At 33.8% G+C, this 25,913-nt stretch overlaps 1 protein-coding gene across 5 annotated transcripts in view; it reads right to left on the bottom strand.

Moving 5' to 3' along the window:
• The window catches only part of LOC115213305 (pre-mRNA-processing factor 40 homolog A), a 102,556-nt gene that overhangs the window by 8,330 nt on the left and 68,313 nt on the right, over positions 1–25,913 (bottom strand). For 3 of the 5 annotated variants that reach the window (XM_029782242.2, XM_029782249.2, XM_029782259.2), the window contains 2 exons: positions 22,891–22,987; positions 5,558–5,628 (listed from right to left, as the gene is read on the bottom strand). In XM_029782242.2, the coding sequence (XP_029638102.1) occupies positions 5,558–5,628; positions 22,891–22,987 (168 nt within the window). Of the gene's footprint in view, positions 1–5,557; positions 5,629–14,590; positions 14,661–22,890; positions 22,988–25,913 lie in introns of all 5 variants that reach the window. The other 2 variants (XR_003881792.2, XM_036501639.1) reach the window with 2 other exon arrangements.

Raw genomic sequence — 25,913 nt, 5'->3', positions numbered from 1 at the left:
TAACAGGATTCTTGACCAAGCTTCAACAATACAGAGCAATATTAAAGCTGATTACAGAGGTTGTTAGTGATCAGTGAGTTGAAAAATGAGAGAGAGAGAAAAGGAAATTCAATTAAGTACCATGAATCTGAAGGAGGAGGCAACAATTTATTGGATGTTGATAACTATGCACAATAACAAAACATTTAAAATAACAAATCATATGATAAGAGAGCAATATATTTCACTACTGGAATAATAATGGATGTGACAAAGAAATAGAGATTTACTTGCCAGTAGAATTTCTGTCAATACCACTGGAACTAAGATTTGTGAATCAGCAAAAAAAAATAATAGCACATCATGTTGTTGTTGCTACTACTACTACTATCACTATTTATATATTATACTGAGCTTGTACTAAATATGAAATTGATGCATTTCAACCACTTTAATGCTGTTCAGTCTTCACTTGCAGCAATGACAAGGCATGAGTGGAGGAGGAGCAAAGCACGAATGACAAAGTTAGCCCTCCTCTATTCTACATGTAAATTCTTACTGTCAAGTAACAAAAATCAATGTATATTATGGTTAACCACTGAACCTCAGTGACAGACTGAATAGCTAAAACAGTTGACTGGCTGAGTGATCACAGTTTGAATCTTATCCTCAAAATCATATAGTGTCTATGACTAACCCTAGTGCTCAGTCCTTCTGGCTGTGACTAGGCACTGCAGAGTGGAACAACAAGACTTTACAATACACATGCAGCATTTTTTTTTTTTTTTTTTTTTTTTTTTTTACTATCCGTCCATCTAAGCAGCATGCTTCACTTTTGTCATTGTGGTCGTCATCATTTAACATCTCCGCCTTCTATGCTGGCATGGGTGGGACAGTTTGACAATAGCTGGTCAGGCGGAAGCCTGCACCAGACTTCTGTAACTGTTTTGGCAGGATTTTTACAGCTGGATGCTCTTCCCAACACCAACCACTCAGCAGAGTGGACTGAGTGTTTTTTTACGTGGCACAAGTACAAGAGAGGTCAGTTTTGACAAGGTTTTTACAGCTGGATATCCTTCCAAATGCCAACCACTTTAGTGGGGAATGGATGCTTTTAAGTGGCATCTGCACTGACAGGGTCACCAAGTACTTGCAAGACCAGGAAAAAAAAACTCTTTTGAGAGCGGAGGAGAATGCTAAAAGTATTTGGTCTTGATCTCAGTAATTAAAAGATACCGAAAATACAATTAAAGGCATTTCAAAGAGATAAAATAATATATTGACAGAAACAATATTACAATTCTAAAATGAAACCATGTTTGTTAACTAGATTTGCTTTTTTGCTCTGGCAGCTACAATTATACAAATTAAATATTGGCTTCAACTTTTGGCATAAGGCAAGCAACTTCGAGGGAGGGGGTAAGTTGATTACATCAGCCTCCAAGACTCAACTGGTACTTATTTCATCAACCTTGAAAGGATGAAAGGTAAAGATGACCTTGGCGGAATTTGAACTTTGAAGACAGACAAAATGTCGTTAGGCATTTTGCCCAGCATGCATACAATGCTGGCTAGCCACCTTCAATACTAGTTGAATATTATAAAGACAATATTATCATTCAGAAGAGATAATAGCTAAAGGATTCGTTGTTCAATTCAGATTGTTTAATGTTTGTGTGTGAAGTGAGCTATTGCATGGTAGTGAAACACAAGCTCAGAATAAATGCGGAAGATTGCGGACAATCAGAAATGAAGAAAGCATGCTCTGCTAGAAATGATATATTAGTATGCAGGAATTAAGGTGACCAAATATACTAACATAAGCTTAACCAGTGGTGAGGTGCAATGCTGTAGAAGACCTATGCAACAGACAAGGCATGAGTGGAGGAGGAGCAAAGCACTAATGACAAAGTTAGCCCTCTTCTATTCTACATGTAAATTCTTACTGTCAATCACTTGATACTTCCAAAGACAAATACTAATGTATAACTGAATAAGAAATAAAGCCACAAAGTCACATAAAACTAATTAATTGTTCAGACTCTCACTTTCATTTCTTGTGCATATACCTGCTTTACTACATTTTGATCATTTTCAGACTCTATGTGCCCTATATTTACACATTTCTATTTGTGATTTAAATGCAAAAACTTTGGAAAGTTTTACTGACAAGAGTTTCAACCTCCTTAACTCTGTGGCCAGTGTCGCCTTGGGGCTAATCTTAACCTCTATAAAGGATATGTAAATGTATGTAAATATAGGGTACCCAAACAAAATTACAGACTGATTGAATCACAACTCAGTATAACCAAATAACCACATGAAAGATGAGATTAATAAATTAATAATGCAAAAATATCTGAGTTATAGCAAAACCTAAGGTGCCAAATTATTGACAACTGTCAGTTTAGATTCAAATGAATTATGATTAAAAAAAAATAAACTGAATCAAACATCATTATCATTGTCCTCCTACCATCTATTACTTGAAAGAGTGTGAGAAAACTACAGCCAGATGCTCTTCCTACCATCAGCCCTCTTCCAAACAAGGTAATATTTTGTGTAGGCCATTGAACAACAAACAACCTGAACATATTTCCATGGAAGAATGTAAACAAACAATGCTGTCTGAATGTAAAAGTCACTCTTTGTTTACAATCAGAGCAGACAAAAAGAAATACATGCTGAATTATGAATACATACACTCATATACAAAAGCACAGGAGATGGCAAGGGACACATACATCCCAAAGGAGATGGCAAGGGACAGAAATATAACTGGCAATAGGTGATACATGAGAAGACCTGCCCCTCTCAGTGAAATAAGATGCTCTGAAAGCATCTGTATATATACACAACTGTGACCCTTGCCTAATTTTCTTGTCATGCCCTCACCAATCACCTGATTTGTCTATCACTGATTCTTCCACCAATTGTTTAATTGCTCTATGCTGCTGCTGTAATTGATGAGCATTTTTTCTGACATTAATCCACCATTCTGAATACTTTCACTCACCTGTCACATTTTACATTGATCATCCATCAATGCTACCACATTAACTCTCCCTCTCCACCACATCTACTCTATGCCCTACATCTGCCTCTCTCCTTCCATTCCTGCAACCCACACATCATCTCCCTTTCTCTGACACTTCACCCTGTCTACTACATTATTATTACTATTCTGCTACTCCTCCCCAATTTTTGCATTGCCAGTCATCTACTCTCCTCTATATCCCTCCTAACACATGTATCATGCATCACCCTTAACCATTCATTACAACAACTGCTCAATCGTAGTAAATCTCTACAGTCATTACCTACTCACATTTATCATCAATCACCCCAGAACCCTTGGTCACTATCATATTCGCTCACCCATATCCTATCTCTAAGCATATCATCTCCCCCACTACCATCTCTAAGCATCACTCACATCTACCCCACTACAATTCCTCTTTTTGTACTTGAAAGCTTACTCCTACACTTCATTACCAGCATTTTAGCTTTTTCTCAACCCACCCCAATCTCTCCCACCTTCTCTTGTATAATGCAAGAAACCTGTTCTAACTTTTTCTGACACAGTTTAACCTCTCATCACCTAGCATAAAGCTAAATCACTCACTACCACAGCACCACTCATTCAAAGGAGATCCTAGTCATACAAGTCACATGGTGACCTCTAGTGCTGGTCTTATGAAAAGAAAGTACTCAGTACACTCTTTAAGCCTTTATCATTCAATCCAATCATATCTGGCCAAAATATTCTACTTGTTGTATGTAAAAACTGACCAGATCCAACTTCTCATACCTACCCTACATGTCATTCTAAAAATATACAAACACACCATTAAAATCTTGAAGCGACAAAATGGTGTGTGATTAATTCAAAGCAATATGAATAAATAAGCAATACATTTGACAAAAATGCTAAAGGGTTACAGTGGTTGACATTAGGAAGGGCATGCAGCTGAAAAAAATACACTAAAGCAGATGTTGGAGCACAATGCAGTTCTTGGACCCATCAGATCCTCTCAAACTATACAGCCTATGCCAGCATGGAAGATGGACATTAAATGATTACATTTAATAATTACATTACATGGGCTGGACTACACATGTATGTGTACACGCACACACAAAATTGGCTTCTCCCAGTTTTCACAAAGTATTGGCCAGCCTAACTGTAAAAGACATTAGCCATATGCAATGGGAATGAACTCCAAATTATGTGTCCAGAGAAAATTGTTTAACCGGCTTGTTTCAAGAAACACACTATTTCTTTTTCTTTCTTCCTATTTTTTTTTTACTAATAGAAAAGCATCAGTAGAGAAAGAGGAAAACAAATAACTGACCCAATATTTCGTTTATAATGGGTACTGATGTAAAATCAACATTAGCAGTGATGTAAGGTAGTCACAACCAGAAGTCATTTTGACTAGAGACTGCTATGTAGAAGCTAAAACATTTCCAGAAACTATCCCTACAAACTAGACAGCATACACAACAATGATAGAAACAAGAACATCAACTTTAGATCTACAATGGCAAAGAGCAATAACAACACAGTAGTTTATTTAATACCTGAAAAAAATTACAATTTTACAAAGATTATATAAATGCAGACACATGTATAAGTATACAGATACACGCACACTCATAATGCATGCACACACAAACACACACAAATAAGTGCATATATATATATATATATATATATATATATATTATATATATATACACACACACATTTGCATGTGTTTGTGTATGTGAATATTTTTGTAAGTATACATAAATAGGGATATTGTTTTTTTTTAATGGAATGAATGAAATCTTACAGGGCTGCTTGTAAAGGTATACAGCAATAAATAAAACTTATTAACATTAATGTGCTTAAAAAATATTTTTAAAAAGGCCTCTTTATATTGGTGGCAAAAAAAAAGGAAAGGAAAAAATTAAATGGAGGCTAAAACTTTATATGACACATGTAGTGAGTTGCTTAGCATCCTTATAACGTACGGCACTGCATTTTCAGTTGACATAATACCATTAATGAATAATGCTTTACATTTTTTTGTTTCCTTTGCAATAGAAGTATCACCAAAAATACCAGAAAACTGAGCATAAAGGAAAAAGTCTCTAGAAAAAAAAATGGAGAGTCCTTAGATTATAAAGACAAATTAATAAGCAACAACTACGTTGAAGAAAAACTTAAGGCAATAAATCTATAGGGACCATTTAAAAATGATGATGGATGCAAAGGGTTTAGAAAAACAAATAAAAAGAAAGAAAGAAAGAGAGAGAGAGAGGAAGAGAGAAATATATCTCTAATATGTAGAAATCACAGTTTAGTAAAAAAGAAAAAAAATGAATTTGAGGATTAAATTTTTTTCTTTAGATTTGTTTTCAGTGTGATAACAAAACTAAAGTTCAAAGGTAAGTTTTGTGAGAAAACAAACATATTCTCACCATTTAACACTCACTTACATTCCCACACATACATACAAAGAAGCAGTGCATACAAGAGCAGACAAAAACCATATATTTACTAATAGCATCCATGCCATCTAGTACTTACTCTGGAAAGATGTTTTTTCTTTTTGGATTTCTTTTTGTGTCGTTTCGATGCCCTTTCCATTTCTTGGTCATCTGCAATTCAAGACAGAAAAGTTTTGCTCTAATTCTGTCCATTTCAGAGTAAGTAGATTTTTAAATAGATGGTTGGGAAAAGGGAAGAATTCAATAGCAGCTAACAACTCTAAACTTCATTCTTGGCTAGACACCAAGGATATCCAAGATGAGATTTTAAATATTCAGCTGTGACACGTCTCAGCTGACTTAAATAACTAATAATACTTTTAAAGATCAATATTTGTCATTTTCATTATTAATATATGTATGATCATTATTATTATTATTAAGTAATAATAGTAGAAATATAATTAATGAAAATATCTGTCTGCAAATTGATGCTTTCATCTGCCAACATCTCCTCCACAACACTAAGGTCAAGTGACACTTCAGTAGATATCGCTCCAAATTGCAAACATTTCTGTAGTAATGCCAAGGAAAATAGTAGAATCAGTCAAATAAAACAATGGTCTAACACTTTAATAAAATTATAGATAAATATATATATAAAACATCTAAAATCTGTAAGTATTATCCAACACAGACAGGAGCATCAAAGCTGACCCCAACAAGGAAACCAACAAGTGCACTGCACAGGGATGCTAAACAAAATACTTCAGAATTTTGCATCGCCTACATTACAAACATACACACAAACACGCATATGTATAGAAATAGACAGATATATACACACATATACGTATATAAATATATATACACACAAACACATATATACATGTGTATATATACACATATATATATATACATAGTTAAATATATATACTAATACATATGTATATAAATATATACACACACAAGTATACATACGTAAATATATATACTTATACATATGTATATGCATTATTACACACGTATATATACACACAAACATATTCATATGTAAATATATATACTTATACATATATATGAATATATAAATATATCATCATCATCGTTTAGCGTCCGCTTTCCATGCTAGCAGATGATGATGATGATGATATATTTACATATGAATATGTTTGTGTGTATATATACGTGTGTAATAATGCATATATATGTAACACACACACATGTATACATACATACACACATACATACATACATAAGTATATATACTTATACATATGTATATATTTAAAAACATATATGTAAAGAATTGAAAAAAATTGGAATAATAAAAAAAGGAATACACTTGGACATTTATTTTTTAATCACTACAATTGTTTCCACATAATGTAGTTCTCCAGGCATGCAGGTACTTGTTTATACAACTGCTTCTCTGCATTATCAGATCTAGCTTTTTTTCCTCAAGCAATATGTAAATATTACCTCTGTCAGTTCAAATTCTCAACTTTAATAATATTCTCTCTCTCTCTGTCATGGCCTGAATTTAGTAGTAGTCACTGGGTTTATCGGGGTGTGTTCTTGCTCAAACACCATTCACAAACTGTTCTGAATGTGTAGGGACGGTGATTCTGCTATTGTTAAAATGGTTGCTGTTTTAAAGGGATAGGCATTTGATATTTTTGTACTATTGATTTGTTCATGGCTGGATACAAGAGCAGGTCCCCTTACATGACCTTTAAGATTTGTACACACAGATGTTGTACATATACATTTCCACAGAAACACGTTCGTTCAAATGCATATTCTTAAGTGTATAAACGCTGAGATGAGAAGCACACAGATATATACATATATATACACATATAAATGTATATACATACATATATATCAATATATATATATGTGTATGTGTATATATATATATATATATATATACATATATATATATATATACACATATATATGCACATACATACATAGATACATATTACATACATATAAGAGGAATGACCACTAAGTGCACATCCATTATGCAAGAAGTCAACCCCCTATGGTCTTGCCACTAACAAAGGAATGTTCTCAATTTAGCAAACACCAGAAATTTCTGGGGTTCGCTAAATTTTCTTCAGAACATTCCTTTCTTAGTGGTAAGAACATAGGGAGATGACTTCTAACATAATGTATGTCCACTTAGTGGTCATCTCTCTTATATGTATGTAATATAATTTTTCTGAATCAATTTAAAACCGCTGGTTTTAAATTAATGTTAATCAAACCAATATTCAACTTTTCACCCATATTTTTAATTTTTAATTTCTATAGATACATGTGTATATAAATGTATATACATGCATATGAATATTAATATACATGCATATAGGTACATATCTATGTATATATTTTTATATATGTGTATATATATATTTATGCATATATATGCATGCAAAGATATCTATGTATATATATACGTGTATGTATATATATTTATATATATGTATATACGTTAATATATATATATATATATATATATATATATAGATATATATATATGTATATATGTATATACATTTATGTATGTATATACGTTTATATGTACATATGTACTTCTATACAGCTAGAGCTGGTGGCACATAAAAAGCACCATCCGATCGTGGCCGTTTGCCAGCCCTGTCTGGCACGTAAAAAGCACCCACTACACTCACGGAGTGGTTGGCGTTAGGAAGGGCATCCAGCCGTAGAAACATTGCCGAATCAGACTGGGCCTGGTGCAGCTTTCTGGCTTCCCAGACCCCAGTTGAACCGTCCAACCCATGCTAGCATGGAAAGCGGACGCTAAATGATGATGATGATACATACACACACACACAAACATTAACACATACTTGTACATATATAAACGTATATAGACATACATATAAACGTATATACATACACACACACACCTGTTTATTTCCTCATGTTCCTTTGTGTTGAAGATCCTGGTCTCCAAACCGTGAAAGCCTTACTTACCTTTCTGAGAGTTAAATGAATACACCTGTCTGTCTTTTTTTCTAAAAATTCCAACCGTATACATGTATACATATATGTGTGTGAGTATATATATATATTATATATATATATATATATATATATACACACACACATCCTTATAAATATATATACATATATATGCATATATACACATATCTATACACACATACATATATATATATATATATATATATACATACATATGCATATATATATATATATACACACACACACATATACATATATGCATATATATGTACATATATATATATATATATATATACACACATACATATCTATATACATACACATATGAACATATATATACATACATATGCATACATATAAATATATATATATATATATATATATATATATATATATATACACACATAAATATACACACATATGTTTTATAAATACAACGAATAGTTTTTCTCATCAATGTATGCACCCATAATGTCAATACACTTTTGCCATTTCATTGGTATCCTGTCCAGCTTAGAACTGTAAAAGCTTGGCAATCTGGAGTCAGTATAATCTTGGAAGTTCTGCTTGAAAGCATCGTTGGAATTTTTTTTCCTATCAAACATTTATCCAAATTTTAAAAGATGTAGTAGTCAGTGGGGCAAAGATCAGATGAGTATGGTGGATGGTGGAGAACTTCTAACTCCAACTCCTGTAGTTTCGCCAATGTCATTTTTGCAATGTCTGGCACTGTCTTGCAATAAAATAGGTGGATCTGTTGACTAATCCAGGATGTTGTTTTTTGGGTTTTTTTGTAAGTTTCTGCATCATTTGGTCCAGTTGGCTGCAGTATGCTTCAGTTGAGATTGATGTGCCAAGTTTAATGAAATCATAATGGATCACACCCATGCCAGACCACCCAACACACCATCAGCTTCTTTTAATGAATTTTGCTTTTTGGACTATGTTTAGGTGGCTCATCTTTGTCCAACCATTGTGGTGAATGTTTGGATTTGTTGCATTGGATCCAGTTCTCATCACAAGTTACAATTTGATTCAAAATGATTAATTTTTAATGAAGAGAAAGTAGCATTATGCAGGCTCCCAAACATTGCTGATTTTCTCTGAGTTCATGTGGAATCCACTTATCCAAATTTTTCACTTTACAGATTTGAACTAGGTGAGTCCATATTGTTTGTTTGCTAACACCAAACAACAATGATAATTCACGGGTACTTTGACATGGATCTGATTCGAGGGTGGGTTTCAGTTCATCATTATCCACCGTTACTTCTGGTCGACTGCGTTTCTCATTTGCGAAATCAAAGTAACAAAATTTTGCAAGCCAATTTGATACTGTCTGTTGTGTAATAATATTAGAGTGAAATACTCCATTTATATTCCAAGCTGTCAGTGATGCTGTATTTCCAAGAAAGAACATATATTTCAAAACTGTACGAATTTCCAAGTAATCCATCTTTAAACAAAAATAGCAAACAATGATTTATAAATACTTTATAAAGCGCAAATTGGTCAGCTTTCTAACGAAAAAATAAAGATTGTCAAAATATAATACTGGCGCAAAATGAGCAGTTGTCAAAGTTTACCATATACCTTACCACAAATTTCATACCTGATGACCTAATATATATATATATATAGATAGATATACATACACATATATATATAAATGTATATACACACATGTATATATATATATATGTAATCGTATATACATATATATGAACGTATATACATATATAAACATATATACATACATATATAAACGTATATACATACATATAAACGTATATACATGCATCATCATCATCATCGTTTAGCGTCCGTTTTCCATGCTAGCATGGGTTGGACGGTTCTACTGGGGTCTGTGAAGCCAGAAGGCTTCATCAGGCCCAGTCAAATCTGGCAGTGTTTCTACGGCTGGATGCCCTTCCTAACGCCAACCACTCCGTGAGTGTAGTGGGTGCTTTTTACGTGCCACCCGCACTGGTGCCAGACAGAGCTGGCAAACGGCCACGAACAGATGGTGCTTTTTATGTGCCACCGGCACGAGGGCCAGGCGAGGCTGGCAACGGACACGAAACGGGGCGGTGCTGGCAACGGTCGCGAAACGGAAAGTTCTCTTACATGCCACCGGCACTGGTAACACATCTGCAATTTCCATTGATCGATTTCCATTGATCGATTTCAATTCTGATCCTCACTTGCCTCAACGGGTCTTCACAAGCAGAGTTTTGACATGCCACCGGCACTGGTAGCACATCCGCAATTTCCATTGATCGATTTCGATTCTGATCCTCACTTGCCTCAACACGTCTTCACAAGTAGAGTTTTGTGTCCCAAGAAGGGAAGGTATGCATACGTAGGCTGGCTCCATCCCATGTAGAAGGCCACGGGTTATGGACTCACTTGTCCTGCCGGGTCTTCTCGCGCACAGCACACTTCCAGAGGTCTCGGTCTCTAGTCATTTCCTCAGTGAGACCTAAAGTTCGAAGGTCGTGCTTCACCACCTCGTCCCAGGTTTTCCTGGGTCTGCCTCTTCCACAGGTTCCCTCAAACGCTAGGGTGCGGCACTTTATATATATATATATATATATATATATATATACATATATGTATACATACATATACATAGGCATAGCAGTGGCTGTGTGGTAAGTAGCTTGCTTACCAACCACATGGCTCAAATAGTAAGCTTTTTGCTCTTTATAACCGTTTTATGAAGTCACTTTTTTTGTTAAAATATTGTTCAATTTGCAGCTCCTCAAAGCAAATGGACTGGTTCTTTTAAGAGGGATCGCGGGTTAGAATCTCAGACCGGGTGATGTGTGTGTTTATGAGTGGAACACCTAAGCTCCATACGGTTCCGACAGAAGGTGATGGCGAACTTCTGCTGACTCTTTCGCCACAACTTTCACTCTTTCCTCCTGCATTTTGCAGCTCACCATACGCAAACAATAGAAAAAGAATCATTCGTTTATTATCTCCCCTTGTTCAGACTGGTTGACGTAACGGAGCATCTTTTGGTAGAAGCTATCGAAGTGTTCATGAGTTATTTCATCGAATTTTTCAGATATCAATTGGTAAAGCTCTGGCTCGTTCTTTGCCTTGGATAACCGAGCATTTCCAAACAATATTTTAACAAAAAAAGTGACTTCATGAAACGGTTATAAAGAGCTACTATTTGAGTTTATCCAACTCAAGTTTGTTGTCCCAAGCTCAGGGTTAGATCGAAGTTCAAGTAACAGTGGGCTCTACTGGACAAGTTAGATAAGATAGACATGTATTCCCTTACGGCTGATGTAGTTTAACTCTTTTTTTTTTTTTTTTTTTTTTCAAGGCTTGAGTACCAATTGAAAAATTCAAATTTGATTGCAAAGAATCCAAACTCGATCGAAAACATCTATATTTTAACTCCTAAGACACCTGGCAAAACCAAAAAATATAAATAAAAAGCTTAGCAGTCAATGGGTTAAGAAGGTGTTTAATAAAACGGTTTTAAAATTATATACAGGGAGTGTTGACAGTTTCAAAGATGAGTTTCATCCTGTCAAGTATCAGTGGAGATTTATAGGGCTTTGAAGTGGTTTATCTCTTGTCTGGGGGTTCAGAAACATATTTTTGGCCCCCAGACAAGGAATAAACCATTTTTGCTGCAAATTTTTATGAGGTTTTGCTGATGTTTGATAGGATGAGGCTCATCATCGAAGCCAGTGGTATTTTCTTTGTATAATTTTTGAACCATTTTACTAAATTCCTTCTTAAATTGAAATGTTTCAGATATGCTTCTGTGCCATTTCCACCTCCATTATTGCCAGCGTTGCCTTACCGGCTCATGTGCCGGGGGCATGTGAAAAGCAACATTCGAGCCTGATCGTTGCCAGTACTGCTGGATTGGCCCTCGTGCTGGTGGCACATAAAAGCACCCACTACACTCTTGGACCTTGTTGCCATTAGGAAGGGCATCCAGCTGTAGAAACTTTGCCAGATCAGATTGAGCCTGGTGAAGCCTGTTGCTCACCAGTTCTCAGTCAAACCACCCAACCCGTGCCAGCATGGAAAGCGGACAGTAAACGATGATGATGATAGGTAAGGCTTTGTGTGAGTGTGTAATACAATACAGTTTTAATGTTCCCAAGTATAACAGAGGCACAAAAAATGAATATATGAGTGCAAATGTCACATAAAAAAGATCTGTGCGAGGGCCACATAAAAAGCACCCATGCCAGTGCCATGTATAAAGTACTGGTGCTGATACCATGTTTTAAACACTCTGTAAAGTGGCTAGCATTAAGAAGGGCATCCAGCAATAGAAGCCATGCCAAAGCTGACACTGGACCCTCGTGCAGCACTCCAGCTGGCCACCTCCTGTCAAATTATTCAAACCATGCCAGCATTGGGAAATGGATGTTAAATGATGATGAATATTTGAGTGAAACCATATCTATGTCATACACCAGACAATTGTGTCATTAATTTCACTAATTCATCTCTAAACAACTTAAACTAGAAGCACATACAAATACCTTACTTGATAATCAGGGAGTAAAGAAATTCAGGCAGGTAGCTCAGTAAGTGCTCCATGTGATGAACCTGACTAACAGACTGACCACTGAAAGAGTATAGTAATCCATGTGGGTTAGACATATCTTGTAACATGTACAAACTGTAAATCCAAAGTTATTCACCAACTGATAGGTTGGTACATGACCTAAAGAGTATAACAGTAATCAGAGAAAGAATGAGGAGTTTATTAGTTTATTAATGACTTTATTAGTTGAGAAATGTTTTTTCAGAGAGAGTCGTGACATGTAAAGAGCACCTTTCGAGCAATGGGCTTACAGAGGCAAAGTGGCTGAGCTCCTTTTGAGTGTTGGACATTATGTCATGCTTGAGAAGACCATCAAGCTGAGCAAAATCGCAGTCATGGCAGATATTGGTGTCATGCAAATGGCACCATGCAGGAGTCACGTAAAAGCACCCATTACACTCTCGGAGTGCTTGGCGTTAGGAATATATGTATATATATATAAAAACGTGTGTGTGTGTGTGTGTGTGTGTATATATATATATATATATATATATATATATATACATAAAATATTACAAAAAACCACCTTTTATCAATTCAAGATGAATAATTAAATTACACCATCTAGAAAATTACATATAATAGAAAAGTTAAAATTAAAATAACAATTAAAAAGTAAAGATTAAGTAAATTACAAGAATAATGTAATGTTTTTCTACCTATTATATACATTACATTATTCTTGTAATTTACTTAATCTTTACTTTTTAATTGTTATTTTAGTTTTAACTTTTCTATTATATCTAATTTTCTAGATGGTGTAATTTAATTATTCATCTTGAATTGATAAAAGGTGGGTTTTTTTCTAATATTTTATATATATTATATTGTGTGGAATTTGATTTAGTATTTCTAAATTGAATTCTTTTTCCTTGTAAGTTTGGATTTTATTCCTTGAAATAATAATAATTATATATATATATATATACAAACACATTTGTATAAAGATATATATAAGTATACATAAACATATATACGCGCATATACACGCACATTATATATATATATATATATATATATATATATATATATATGTCCAACCCATGCTAGCATGGAAAGCGGACGTTAAATGATGATGATGATGATACACACATATAGGCCAAATGTGTTGTTGAAAATGCACCTAAGTTTGAAAAATTCATAATTGTTTAAAAAAATAATTTACATATATACCAAACCACTTTCAACAATATTTTTTGTTTATCAATGGTAAAAATTTAGAATTATGAATTAAGAAAACATGTTTTATAGTTTCAATGTGGACAAATTTAGATGTTCATAACAGACAAATTTAGAATTATGAATTAGAGAAACATGTTATAATGTTTCAATGCTGACAAGTATGAATGTTCAAAACAGTCAATAATATAAAACCTGTGCATCAACTTGTTTAAATGTACAAAGTTCATTAGTGTCAGTAGAGATCAACAAGAAATAAATATTATCAAAGTTTCAGTCATACTGAGTTAAGAAGGGGAAAAACAAGGGAAATATGAAGACAGTAAAAAAAGGGATTTGGTTTACAATTTCTTTGATTCTCTTTCTTTCGTGTCGTGGAACTTTCGCTTGCAGTAAAACAACCCATGGCGAAGAACTAGATATGAGAAAAAATTAGATAATAAAAGACGAATGCAAAACTACATTGAGAAGGATGTCTATTTCTAGACATGTAAGGGTTTTTACAACTCTCTCCTATATAACTGTGATTTATTCACAATTATACACCCTTCATTTACCAAAAACCATTTTTTATTGCATGGTCTGCCACTGATATATTCGTAAATAATTTCAAATTGCTTACGATATATCCTTTGCAATGTAATTTTGCATTCCTCTTTTATTATTCAATTTTCACTTGCATGCTGGTTCTCACCATAGCTCATTTTACGGGTCTTTTCTCATACATGTTGTGCATGACGCTAAAATTCAGAATCTGAATGTGTAGAGACAGGTTGACACATTATTCTTGCTGGTTGAGACACATTTTAAGCCCAAAGGTGTCTTTTTGTGTTAATTAGTATCTACAGGAATGTCTCCCTGATGAGAAGAGTGTAACATTGTATGTGTGTGTGTGTATATATATATATATATATATATATATATATATATAGAGAGAGAGAGAGAGAGAGATACAATTCTATATATATATATACTACACACACGTATATATATATATACCCTGCACACACACACACACACACACATATATATATACACACATACATACTTATATAGACGCCTGTTGTTATGTCCTGTTATTATTATTATTTTGTTTGTATTAATTTTGTATTTATATTCGTGTAATATCGTCCATTTTACTGTCCTTGTTTCATATATATTCGACCCTTTTCCAAGGAATCTAATTCTCTTAGCTTAGTTTTTCCTTGGGGCTGGCCAGATTAGAGTAATCTCAAGATTAATCAGCCAAAATTGCAAGGATGATCCAGTTCTTTACTGAAGATTAACCCTTTAGTGTTCACATTATTCTACCAAAATCAATGCTTTTCCATCCACTTTGTTTTGAACTAATCATGCATTATCTTGTAGCTATGAGATTTTGATGAAGTAGCTGTTAATTTTTAAAACGATATTGTAGGGTTGGTGTGAGAGACCAGATCTGACCAGTTTGAACATAAAACAGGCAGAATACTTTTGGCCGGATATGGCCGGTTTAAATGCTAAAGGTTTAAATGCTAAAGGACATGGCCAGTTTAAATGCTAAAGGGTTTTTTGTATCGTCTATCTGCGAGGATGATCCAGTTCTTTACTGAAGATTAACCCTTTAGTGTTCACATTATTCTACCAAAATCAATGCTTTTCCATCCACTTTGTTTTGAACTAATCATGCATTATCTTGTAGCTATGAGATTTTGATGAGGTAGCTAAAGGGCATGGCCGGTTTAAATGCTAAAGGGTTTTTTGTATCGTCTATCTGCGAGGATGATCCAGTTCTTTACTGAAGATTAACCCTTTAGTGTTCACATTATTCTACCAAAGTCAATGCTTTTCCATCCATATGCATATATATACACATATATATTTATATATGCATATATATAAACATACATATATATACATACACATATTTACATATATACACATACATATACACATATTTAATACATACATATATACACATACATATATTTACATATATACACATACATATATACACATACATATATACACATACATATATATACATATACATGCATATACATATATATGTGTGTGTGTGTATATATATATATATGCGGACGTTAAACGATGATGATATGTATGTATGCATATGTATACATCCATGTATATATGTATATATATGTATGCATATGTATACATGCATTTACATGTGTGTTTATATACATATATATATACATGCATGTACATATGTATATATATATATATATATATACATGTTTGTATATGTATATGTGTGTATATATATACTCATATACATCTGTATATGTACATATATATATTCATACAGATATATACGTGTGTGTGTGTGTGTATATATATATACACACACACATACATCTATATGCATATACATACGTATATCTATATGCATATACATATGTATATCTATAAGCCTATACATATGTGCAGAGACCCCCTACAGTCATGACTGACCATGGGATTGCACCTAGGAAGTTCCTCTCACAGGCAGAAGTCCAGCCAAGTTTGTTTATGGAAGACCAGCAGTCGCCCATGCATACTGGCCTCCCCTCTCCACGCCGCCAGTGTTATCTAAGTGAAAGGCAATGGCCGATACAGTTTGGCACTTATGACGTTGCAACTCATTTGCACAGCTGAGTGAACTGGAGCAACGTGAAATAAAGTGTCTAGCTCAAGAATGCAACGCGCAGCCCAGTCTGGGATTCAAACTCACAAACTTACAATCGTAAGCTCAACACTCTAACCACTGAGCCATGCGCCTTCACTTACATACAACGATATACATATATATATCTTTTATATACATACACATACCTATATATAGATACATATATATGCATACACATACATATATACATACACAAACATATATATATATATATATAAACAAGGCATGTAAAAAGCACCATCCGCTCGTGGCCGTTTGCCAGCCTCGTCTGGCACCTGTGGCGGTGGCACATAAAAAGCACCCACTACACTCATGGAGTGGTTGGCGTTAGGAAGGGCATCCAGCTGTAGAAACATTGCCAGATCAGACTGGGCCTGGTGCAGCCTTATGGCTTCCCAGACCCCAGTTGCACCATCCAACCCTTGCCAGCATGGAAAGCGGACGCTAAACGATGATGATGATATATACACATATATATACATATACATGCATATACATATATATGTGTGTGTGTGTGTGTGTGTGTGTGTATACATACACATGCAGAGAGATATATTAGATGTGTGTGCGTATGTGTCCAAGCACTAGTACGCATATAGATGTATATGTGAACCAACATGTATGTGTAGGAGTTGGGTGAATCTTAAAAGTCAGCAAAGGACACTCACATGTGTAACCAACCTTGAAGAACCAGTCAACAGTAGAAAAAAATCAAATGCTAATCCCTTTAAAACAGCAACCACTTTAACAATAGCAGAATCAGCATTCCACTAGATCTACACATTCAAAACAGTTTGTCAATGGTCCTCCAGCAACAACATACCCTAATAATCCCAGTGACTACTATTAAATTCAAGCCAATGTTCTTGAAGCTGAGAGTTTGAACTGACGGAGACAATATTTACATATTACCTGAGGAAACACAACTAGGACTTATAATGCAGGTAAGTGATTGCATAATCAAGTACCTGCACACCTGAAGAACTAGGATGTGTGGAATCAATTTTAGTGATTAAAAAATATAAGTCCAACTGTTCTTGTTGTTGACTCCTAATTTTTCTATTATCTATTCACACATGACAGATGCCCAAATGCAAACCTGGAAGTACGTACAATACTGGATAGCACAGGGTAAATCTGAGGGTGGATGAGCTTTATGTATTCTACTACATTCTTAACAGAATATACCATAACTACATATGTAAATATATACTTATACATATATGTGTGTGTGTATAAAAGCAAGAAACCAAGAAAAATAAGGACCAGTAGCTATAGCACCACTCTGTTACTAAAGCCCAGATCATGAAAAGTAAAGAGATACAAAAAATGTTGCATTCATATTTCACAATTTTACACTTCAGTCTTGCAGAAAATAATATATACAGAGAGAAAGAGCTCCCTTAAAACAGCTTTGCTTTTCGAATGCCAGGACATTCCCAGGTAGCCTCATACTGGCAATCACTGTCAGATGGACTAATACTGTTGGAATCAGGTGCCGAAATCATGATGACAACCGGAATGTTTTGTAGATTTAACTGTATGTGAACAACTTGCAATATACATATGTTCTTTTAATAACAGCTCCAGCTTCAATGTTGCTCAAAGACTGGATGACTTACAAAAATGTAAAATTAATACAAAGCTTAATTTCAACATTATGAAAGCAAAGAAAGATTATAAAATCATAGCAGAAAAGGAAATTAAAACTGAAGCACTTCACACAGATTAAAGATACTCAGTTAAATATTAGTTGTTAGCAGGATTTGTTGATCACAAATGGGCAAGGAGAAGGTTTCAGTTTAATTACACAAACTAGTTTAAGGATTAAATTTACTGAGCTGTGCAGTGCCAGTACAGGAAAAGGTGCTAGCAACACACACAAACACACACACACACACGTACATACATACATACAAATAAATAACACAGAATACATTGTAAGAATTACAAAAGAAAATATATGCAACCAGAAAGGTAAAACAGTTAATAGCACATCTGTATTTAATGAAGCTGAAGAGAAATTCTAAGTTAAAGGATAATAATAGTTGACAGAAAATGGATAAATAAATGCAATAACAATAAAAGAAGTTGTTTCAAACAATCAATGTAAGATAAATTAATATTAAAACTGACAATACAAAACCTTATCAAATATATGAATATTTTTCATATTTTCAGGCAAGAGAATATGTACAAAAACATACACACAAATAATCACCACTGCCCATAACCTAGAAACTCTATAGGAAACGATACCGTTTTCCTCAGTGTGAAGTAGAAGAGAAAATCTCTCTTGGATATGATACAAGTTTATCACAAATTATTTTTCAAAATATTCTGAGACTTAAGCCTGGCAGCTAAGTGGAAGTGAGACACCTAGCAGAAAGTGTTCATTTTAGAAACAAACAACAAAAATACTACTACTGGATCTGGATTCACAACATGTGATTCAGTAGCTCAGTTTCATATTCAGATACATATCTCATCACTAATACCCTTAAACTTACAACATATATAATGCAGGCACACATTTCTGTGCATTTTTCTATGCTTGCAAGGGTGGGAAAGTTTATTATTGAAGCAAGTGTTTTTATATCTGAATAAGAAACACTGAACTATACAATAGAACCTAAGATGCAAACTGAAACAAGAATCAGGTGCCCTGTTTAACAGTATACCACAATGACAAGCAGTGAGATCTGAACTCCTGACTACACAGTCACTAGATTCACACCAGATGTTATTGTTAGGAATGTGGCACACAAAATAATCCAATGATGCAACAGTATCAATCATAATGCTGAACAGGATATAAAAAGAGGATTGGATGACCAATCAGCAACTAGATTGATTATTTTAGACACTTATGTACCTAACTGTTCAGTTAGGGCAATTGTATTAAATTTTCCCAGAGCCAATAGAATACATAAATATCAGCAAAACACTATGTCAATTAAACTATGTGCACAAGTACACACCCACACATCGTTTGTTTTAACCCTTTTGTTACCATATTTCTTTTGAAATACACTGCTTTTTTCCCCCACCCAATTAATGATGAATTTAGTAAAAGAGCTTTGCCATTATTAAACTGGTGTTTAGTACATAAATTAACGTGAAATTTTCATGGAATGTTTTGATTTAGATGACTTTAAGTCAAGACGATTTTATCAGAAACCAGGGGCAGTATTAGACAAGTCAGTGCCAAAAGGGTTAACATTGCTTTCCATCACCACACCCATGCTAGCATAAGTAAATAACAATATGGAGTGGCAAGGACATTTTAGTCCAAGCTAAAGAGATATTCTGAGTCTGAAGAATCTACTGCTGCCGTACAGTGGTTGTTGATGGGCAAGAGTATTGAAAAAGAAGTCATATACAACAGAGACTAGTATTTTATTTAATTTGTGTAACAGATGATAAACGACTATGACAGGCCCATCAAACACGTACCAGCATAGTTTTCATTGGTCAGTCATTCCTTTATCAACTGAATTTTGAATTATGATGACACACACACATATACAGTCTCTTTTTACAATTTATTTTCACTAAATACTATACTATTTAAATGTTCTATTTATCCTGGAAAAGTTAAATACAAGTGATCCATGTATGACTAGAGGAATTGGCTACAAAAGTTAGTCTGAAATAATTTAATCCAGTTCTAGGCTGTTTTGCCATCCTCTCCATATCATGTATGATATTAAAATGAATATAATTCCATTAGCACTGAAGACAGGGTTTCTAGAATAAGGTGTACCAAAATTCTAAAACTACAATACAATGTGTTAATTTCCCACCATGTCTGTTGTAGCTGCAGTTAAGCTTCACATGATAAAAACATGATACATTCCTTCTAAGAAAAGTGAGTGTCTACTGTTTTACCTTGGCAATTAAAATAATTATTAATACTAATCACATTCTCCCTCAATGTCAAAAAATTTTTTAGAAGGGTATTAAAATTAAAATTGAAATACTCAGATGTGTTAATAAAACCAACTCACTACACATGCAACTAAAATATAACTTTGCCACAGTGACTAAAGTGTAAACATTTATAACATATGGCCATTATAGGGACCCAATAAGTTGCATTCCACGTTACTCCAGTAAATCTAAATAAGAACTGATATAAGACAGAAGGGATCTTTCATTCCTACATGTGTGGGAAAACCTCTCAAGTACCAGTGACACAATAAAATGCATCCTGTTGACTTAGTATGCTCTGTAAAGTGAAAACCAATCAGCTATAGAAAGCATGCTAAAAATAGAATATACAAGCACGGCATTAACTCCACAAGTTGCATCACAATAACTTCAAGCAAGAACTGCCAGACAGTAGCATGGTGTCTAAAGTCCTTCTGACATACACAGCCTCTCTAGTAATGATGACAATCAAAGTCCACACTAGAAGACATACACAACAATGTTAACTGGGTTTTCTCAGTTACTTTGTGTGAGAAATGATGCAGACTTGATATTTTCTCAACAATATTTTAAGTAAAAACTTAAAGATCTTATGAGTTTTTTTTTTCACAGCTGCATGCCTTTTCTACCACTTAATCCACTCACTGGAAGACTGAGATAGAGAAAGGTATGTATTTTTATCAATGAGTAACAATAGCCAATGAAGAGGTACAAGTTGAACTCATGGCAGTCATTAATTAGTTGGTCAATATCATAACCTCAAGGATATTGTGCTTCAAAAATATTTTTAAAATGGTTATTCAGAAAACCAACAGGGAAGCTGATGATAGAAAATTCAGTTTATTTATATTTTGTTAATATGCATTACTTGGATTAAAAAACATTCAGTTTTGTTTAATCCTAGAAATCACTGGTTTAATTTTATTGAGACACAAACAATTCAGACAAAAAGTTTTAAGTGACATACTTAAGAGCATAATGAAATATTAACTTTTATATAAATGTATAGCTAATTAGCTGAAGTATAATGCAAGTCTGAAAACACCATTATGACTTTGATTGATAGTGACTACATTCAGGATATTGATTTAAACCATCATTAAGTTTGATGCATAAGCAAAAAGATGGTCATTGTATGTTTTATATACAAAATTGTCACAAGCAATTTCTGATTGCAAATACCAATATAAACCAACACTTGCAGCACTTTCCTGTATATTGTTCTTGTCTGCAGCATTTCAAAAAGTTTCTATAGCAGTATGGTTCTAAAAGGTGAGAACATAATGCATATGGCAGGAATATCCATCACTCCATAGAAGTGAGAAAAACATAAAAGCATTGTGATCTATGCCAAATGCTCGATTTATTACACTATATTCCTTAAAACTGTACAATATTGTCTGTAACCGAACTGACATAACTAGATTATTACCAGGGGTCTGGAAATGTCAGGTCTTCAAATATTACTAACAATGCAACACACACATGTACACACATAACCATAGTCCTTATTATTGTGATGTTAAGATAAACATTAAAATCTAGATGAGAGATACATCTTGAAGAAAATGTTAATTTCATTATGATGAAACCATAAAGAGTGAAACTGTCTAAAGCTAAGATTACATTACCATACAACTGTAAGGATATCAACTCATAAGGATATCCAATTACACTGATGGTTAGTGTGCTGAGAAACAGAAGTGAAGAACTCAGATTATTAGTATATTAAAAAAAAGACAGGGTATCTGCGCAAATAATAGCAAATAATATATTGAAACTGGATAAATAGCTAAATAAGCATTTAGGAAAATAGAATATATGAGAGTTGCAAATCTGAGAAAATAATAAAAGAAAGTAACTGAATGTATTCTTACTAAGAGGTTGTGGACCAGTATACTGGGTCTACAGAAATGTGTAAAAATAAATATATATATGGTCCCTAAAATGCTGCTGCTCAAACCAAAGTATAGCCAGTAGTTGTAACAAGCTGCTAATAAATAAATACACATGCTTTCCAAACTTAGGAATTAGTATCACTCACCTGATTCAGACATATAACTTGGTGAGCGAGAGGCTGATCTAGATTTCTTTTTTTTCTTCAATTTATGACGGGATGAAATGTCATCATCTGATTCAGACTGAAAAAAAAAAAAGAGAGAGAGAGAGAAAAGGATTAAAAATGTTTAACCCTTTAGCATTCAAATCAAATGTAATGCTTATTTATTCAGATTGTTTTGAATTAATTATGCATTATCTCGTAGCTTCAAGATTTCAGTGAAGTGATTGTTTTATTCTTAGAATGACATTGAAGGGTAGGCATGATAGACTGGATCAGGTCAGTTTGAACTAAAAACAGGTAGAATATTTTGGCTGTATATGGTTGTGGTTTAAATGCTAAAGGGTTAATTGACTTCAAAGTAAAGCAATCATAGATATTTTTAGTCCTCATCTAGTATAGCTTTGATCAAAACCATCCTGTGAACATCCAGTCATATTTAGCAATTGTCTATCTAAAACTACATTATCCAATGTGTCTTTTTACATTAATAATATTCTAAGGTGTGATTTATGAGAGTTTTGGTCGCGAATTCAATCAGGTCATATAACTATGGGAGGATCCCTACTCAGATATAATGGTTGGTCAGTTGGATGGCTGGCTGTTTGGTTCTTTTATATATTTTAACAATAAAAATATTTAATACTCTTACTTTAACCAGGCTAACTGAAGTCAACAGGGGCATTTACAGATGCCTCTGTTTGACCCTTCAAGGTAATGCCTCCACCATGGCTGCAGTCTAATGACTGAAACGAGAGTGAGATAAGTCAAATAAAAGAATCTCAGTCTGGTACTTTATTTCACTCAACCCAGCAAGACCAAAGGAGAAATTCAGGATTTGACTTCACATAGTAAAATTAGTACTCTGCAATCAGTATGCCACGGCACACTGGTGAGTCATAAGACGATGCTAGGGTGCAGTGTAACCTGAATTTCATTTTTTTTTTTCCCAAAACTTTTAGTTATTATTTTAGTTCAGGTCTGCCACCGAATTTTGAAAAGAATATAAATGTGCTGCAAATGAAAAAAAAGGTTGCAGAGCACTGGTCTAAATCATGCAAGTTTCAGGTCATATGGGGAAAAAAACAGCCCTAAAACTAAAAAGAGTAGTGGCTCCAATGCTGTACCTAACAATCAATTTATTCCTTCCATTTTTCAACACATATAATGTATCATAAGCACTTAAAATTCATGACCACAACTCATGCATAAGTCGTTTAAAAGTACATAAAGCTATAAATAATAGCATGTAAACATTAGGTAAAAAAAAACCCTTTAGACACAAACTCACATCTCTTGTAAATAATGACAGGCATTCAACCAAATTCTTATGGTGTCAATAATATAGTTTGATTTAGTTGAAAGGTCAAGATTAAACAGAGGTCAACATATGGATAGTAACTGTGCACCACTATATTTTAGACTGGTGTTATTTTACAAAGAGAACTGAGTTTAAATGGAAAATAGATTTCTGTAAGCTATCCAACTCAAGGGTTGCAGATAATGGTCACACTAACAATTTTCTCATTACAAGAAAAGAAAATCTATTGGAGTGATTAGAAGTGTAATGAATGCAACAATTTGAGCTCAGAACACAAACTAAATAAGTAAATACAGTATGGCATTCAATTTACCATTCTACCCATAGTGCCACAATGACAGCAAATTTTCAAGGCACAGTCAAAAATCAACTAAACTGATCCTATTATGTAATAGCTTTAATATATTGTTGTGGATTCAATTTGTAATCATTAATATATTTCTTTTAGTAATAAATAATACAATGTTAAGAAAAATTGACCAGCTGGTATTGTTGGTAGAAAAAAATTACATATAATTTGATGTAAATGTTATTCAGTACTGTAGAACAACAAAAAAGCTTTTACTAAAAATACATATAGAGAAATACAACAGATGTTACAATATCCAGTGTAAAAAGAAAAACATAATTTTTAAATTTAACAAAATAAAAACAGATACAAGGAAAATTTAACCTTGAAAAACAAATATTTAATAATGAAACTATATTTATAGCAGGCTGTATTAAAATCTGGAAGACTATGTAGTTCATGGAAAGAAGTATTAAATGCCAATCCACATATATAATCAATATGCGCTAACCAACACAAAGAAAAAAAACTAAAAAATTACATAAGTTTGTATAATTGCTCATAGGCATCCAGGGTACTTTATCACTGTACACATGATTGCTCAGCTGAAAGTAGTTAGCATAATGGAGAATGCCAAGGAAAATACAGTTCTTGCCTTAAATAATAACAACAATAATCCTTTCTACTATAGGCACAAGGCCTGAAATTTGTGGGGAGGGGACTAGTCAATTACATCGATCCCAGTGCTGGTACTTAACTGGTACTTAATTTATCGACCAGGAAAGGATGAAAGGCAAAGTTGGCTTTGGTGGAATTTGAACTCAGAATGTAGTGAAAGCTGAAATACCGCTAAGCATTTTGTCCAGTGTGCTAACAATTCTGCCAGCTCACAATCCTTTCCATTGAAGGTACAGGCCTGAAGTTTTGTGAGGTAGGGGACTAGTCAATCACATCAACCCCAGTGTTTCACTAATACTTATTTTATTGACCTCAAAAGGATGAAAGGCAAATTCAACTTCAGCAGAATTCGAATTGATAACATAGAGTCAAAAGAAATACTGCTAAGAATTTTGCCCACACTAATGATGCTGTCTGTATAATAATAATAATTTCATTTACAGCAACAACAATAGCAGCAACCATCACCATAGTAAAAGGATCCAGTACAGAACTATTTCTGATAACATTATCAAATGTAATTCAAATAGTAGCATAAAAAATAATAATAGTAGTATTTAATATTATCACTGACTTCATTTTTGTAAAGCATTAAGATTAAAAGACAATTTCACTGGAGAAAGAGAGCAAGGTTTCTATTTCAAACTAATCATGTGTGTGTTTACATCACCATCCAACCCATGCCAGCATGGAAAACAGACATTAAATGATGATCACATA

This window comes from Octopus sinensis, linkage group LG1 (genome assembly GCF_006345805.1).
Source record: "Octopus sinensis linkage group LG1, ASM634580v1, whole genome shotgun sequence".
Lineage (NCBI taxonomy): Eukaryota > Metazoa > Mollusca > Cephalopoda > Octopoda > Octopodidae > Octopus > Octopus sinensis.
The sequence above is the reverse complement of the archived record's forward strand: the minus strand, read 5'-3'. Positions and strand labels throughout refer to the sequence as shown.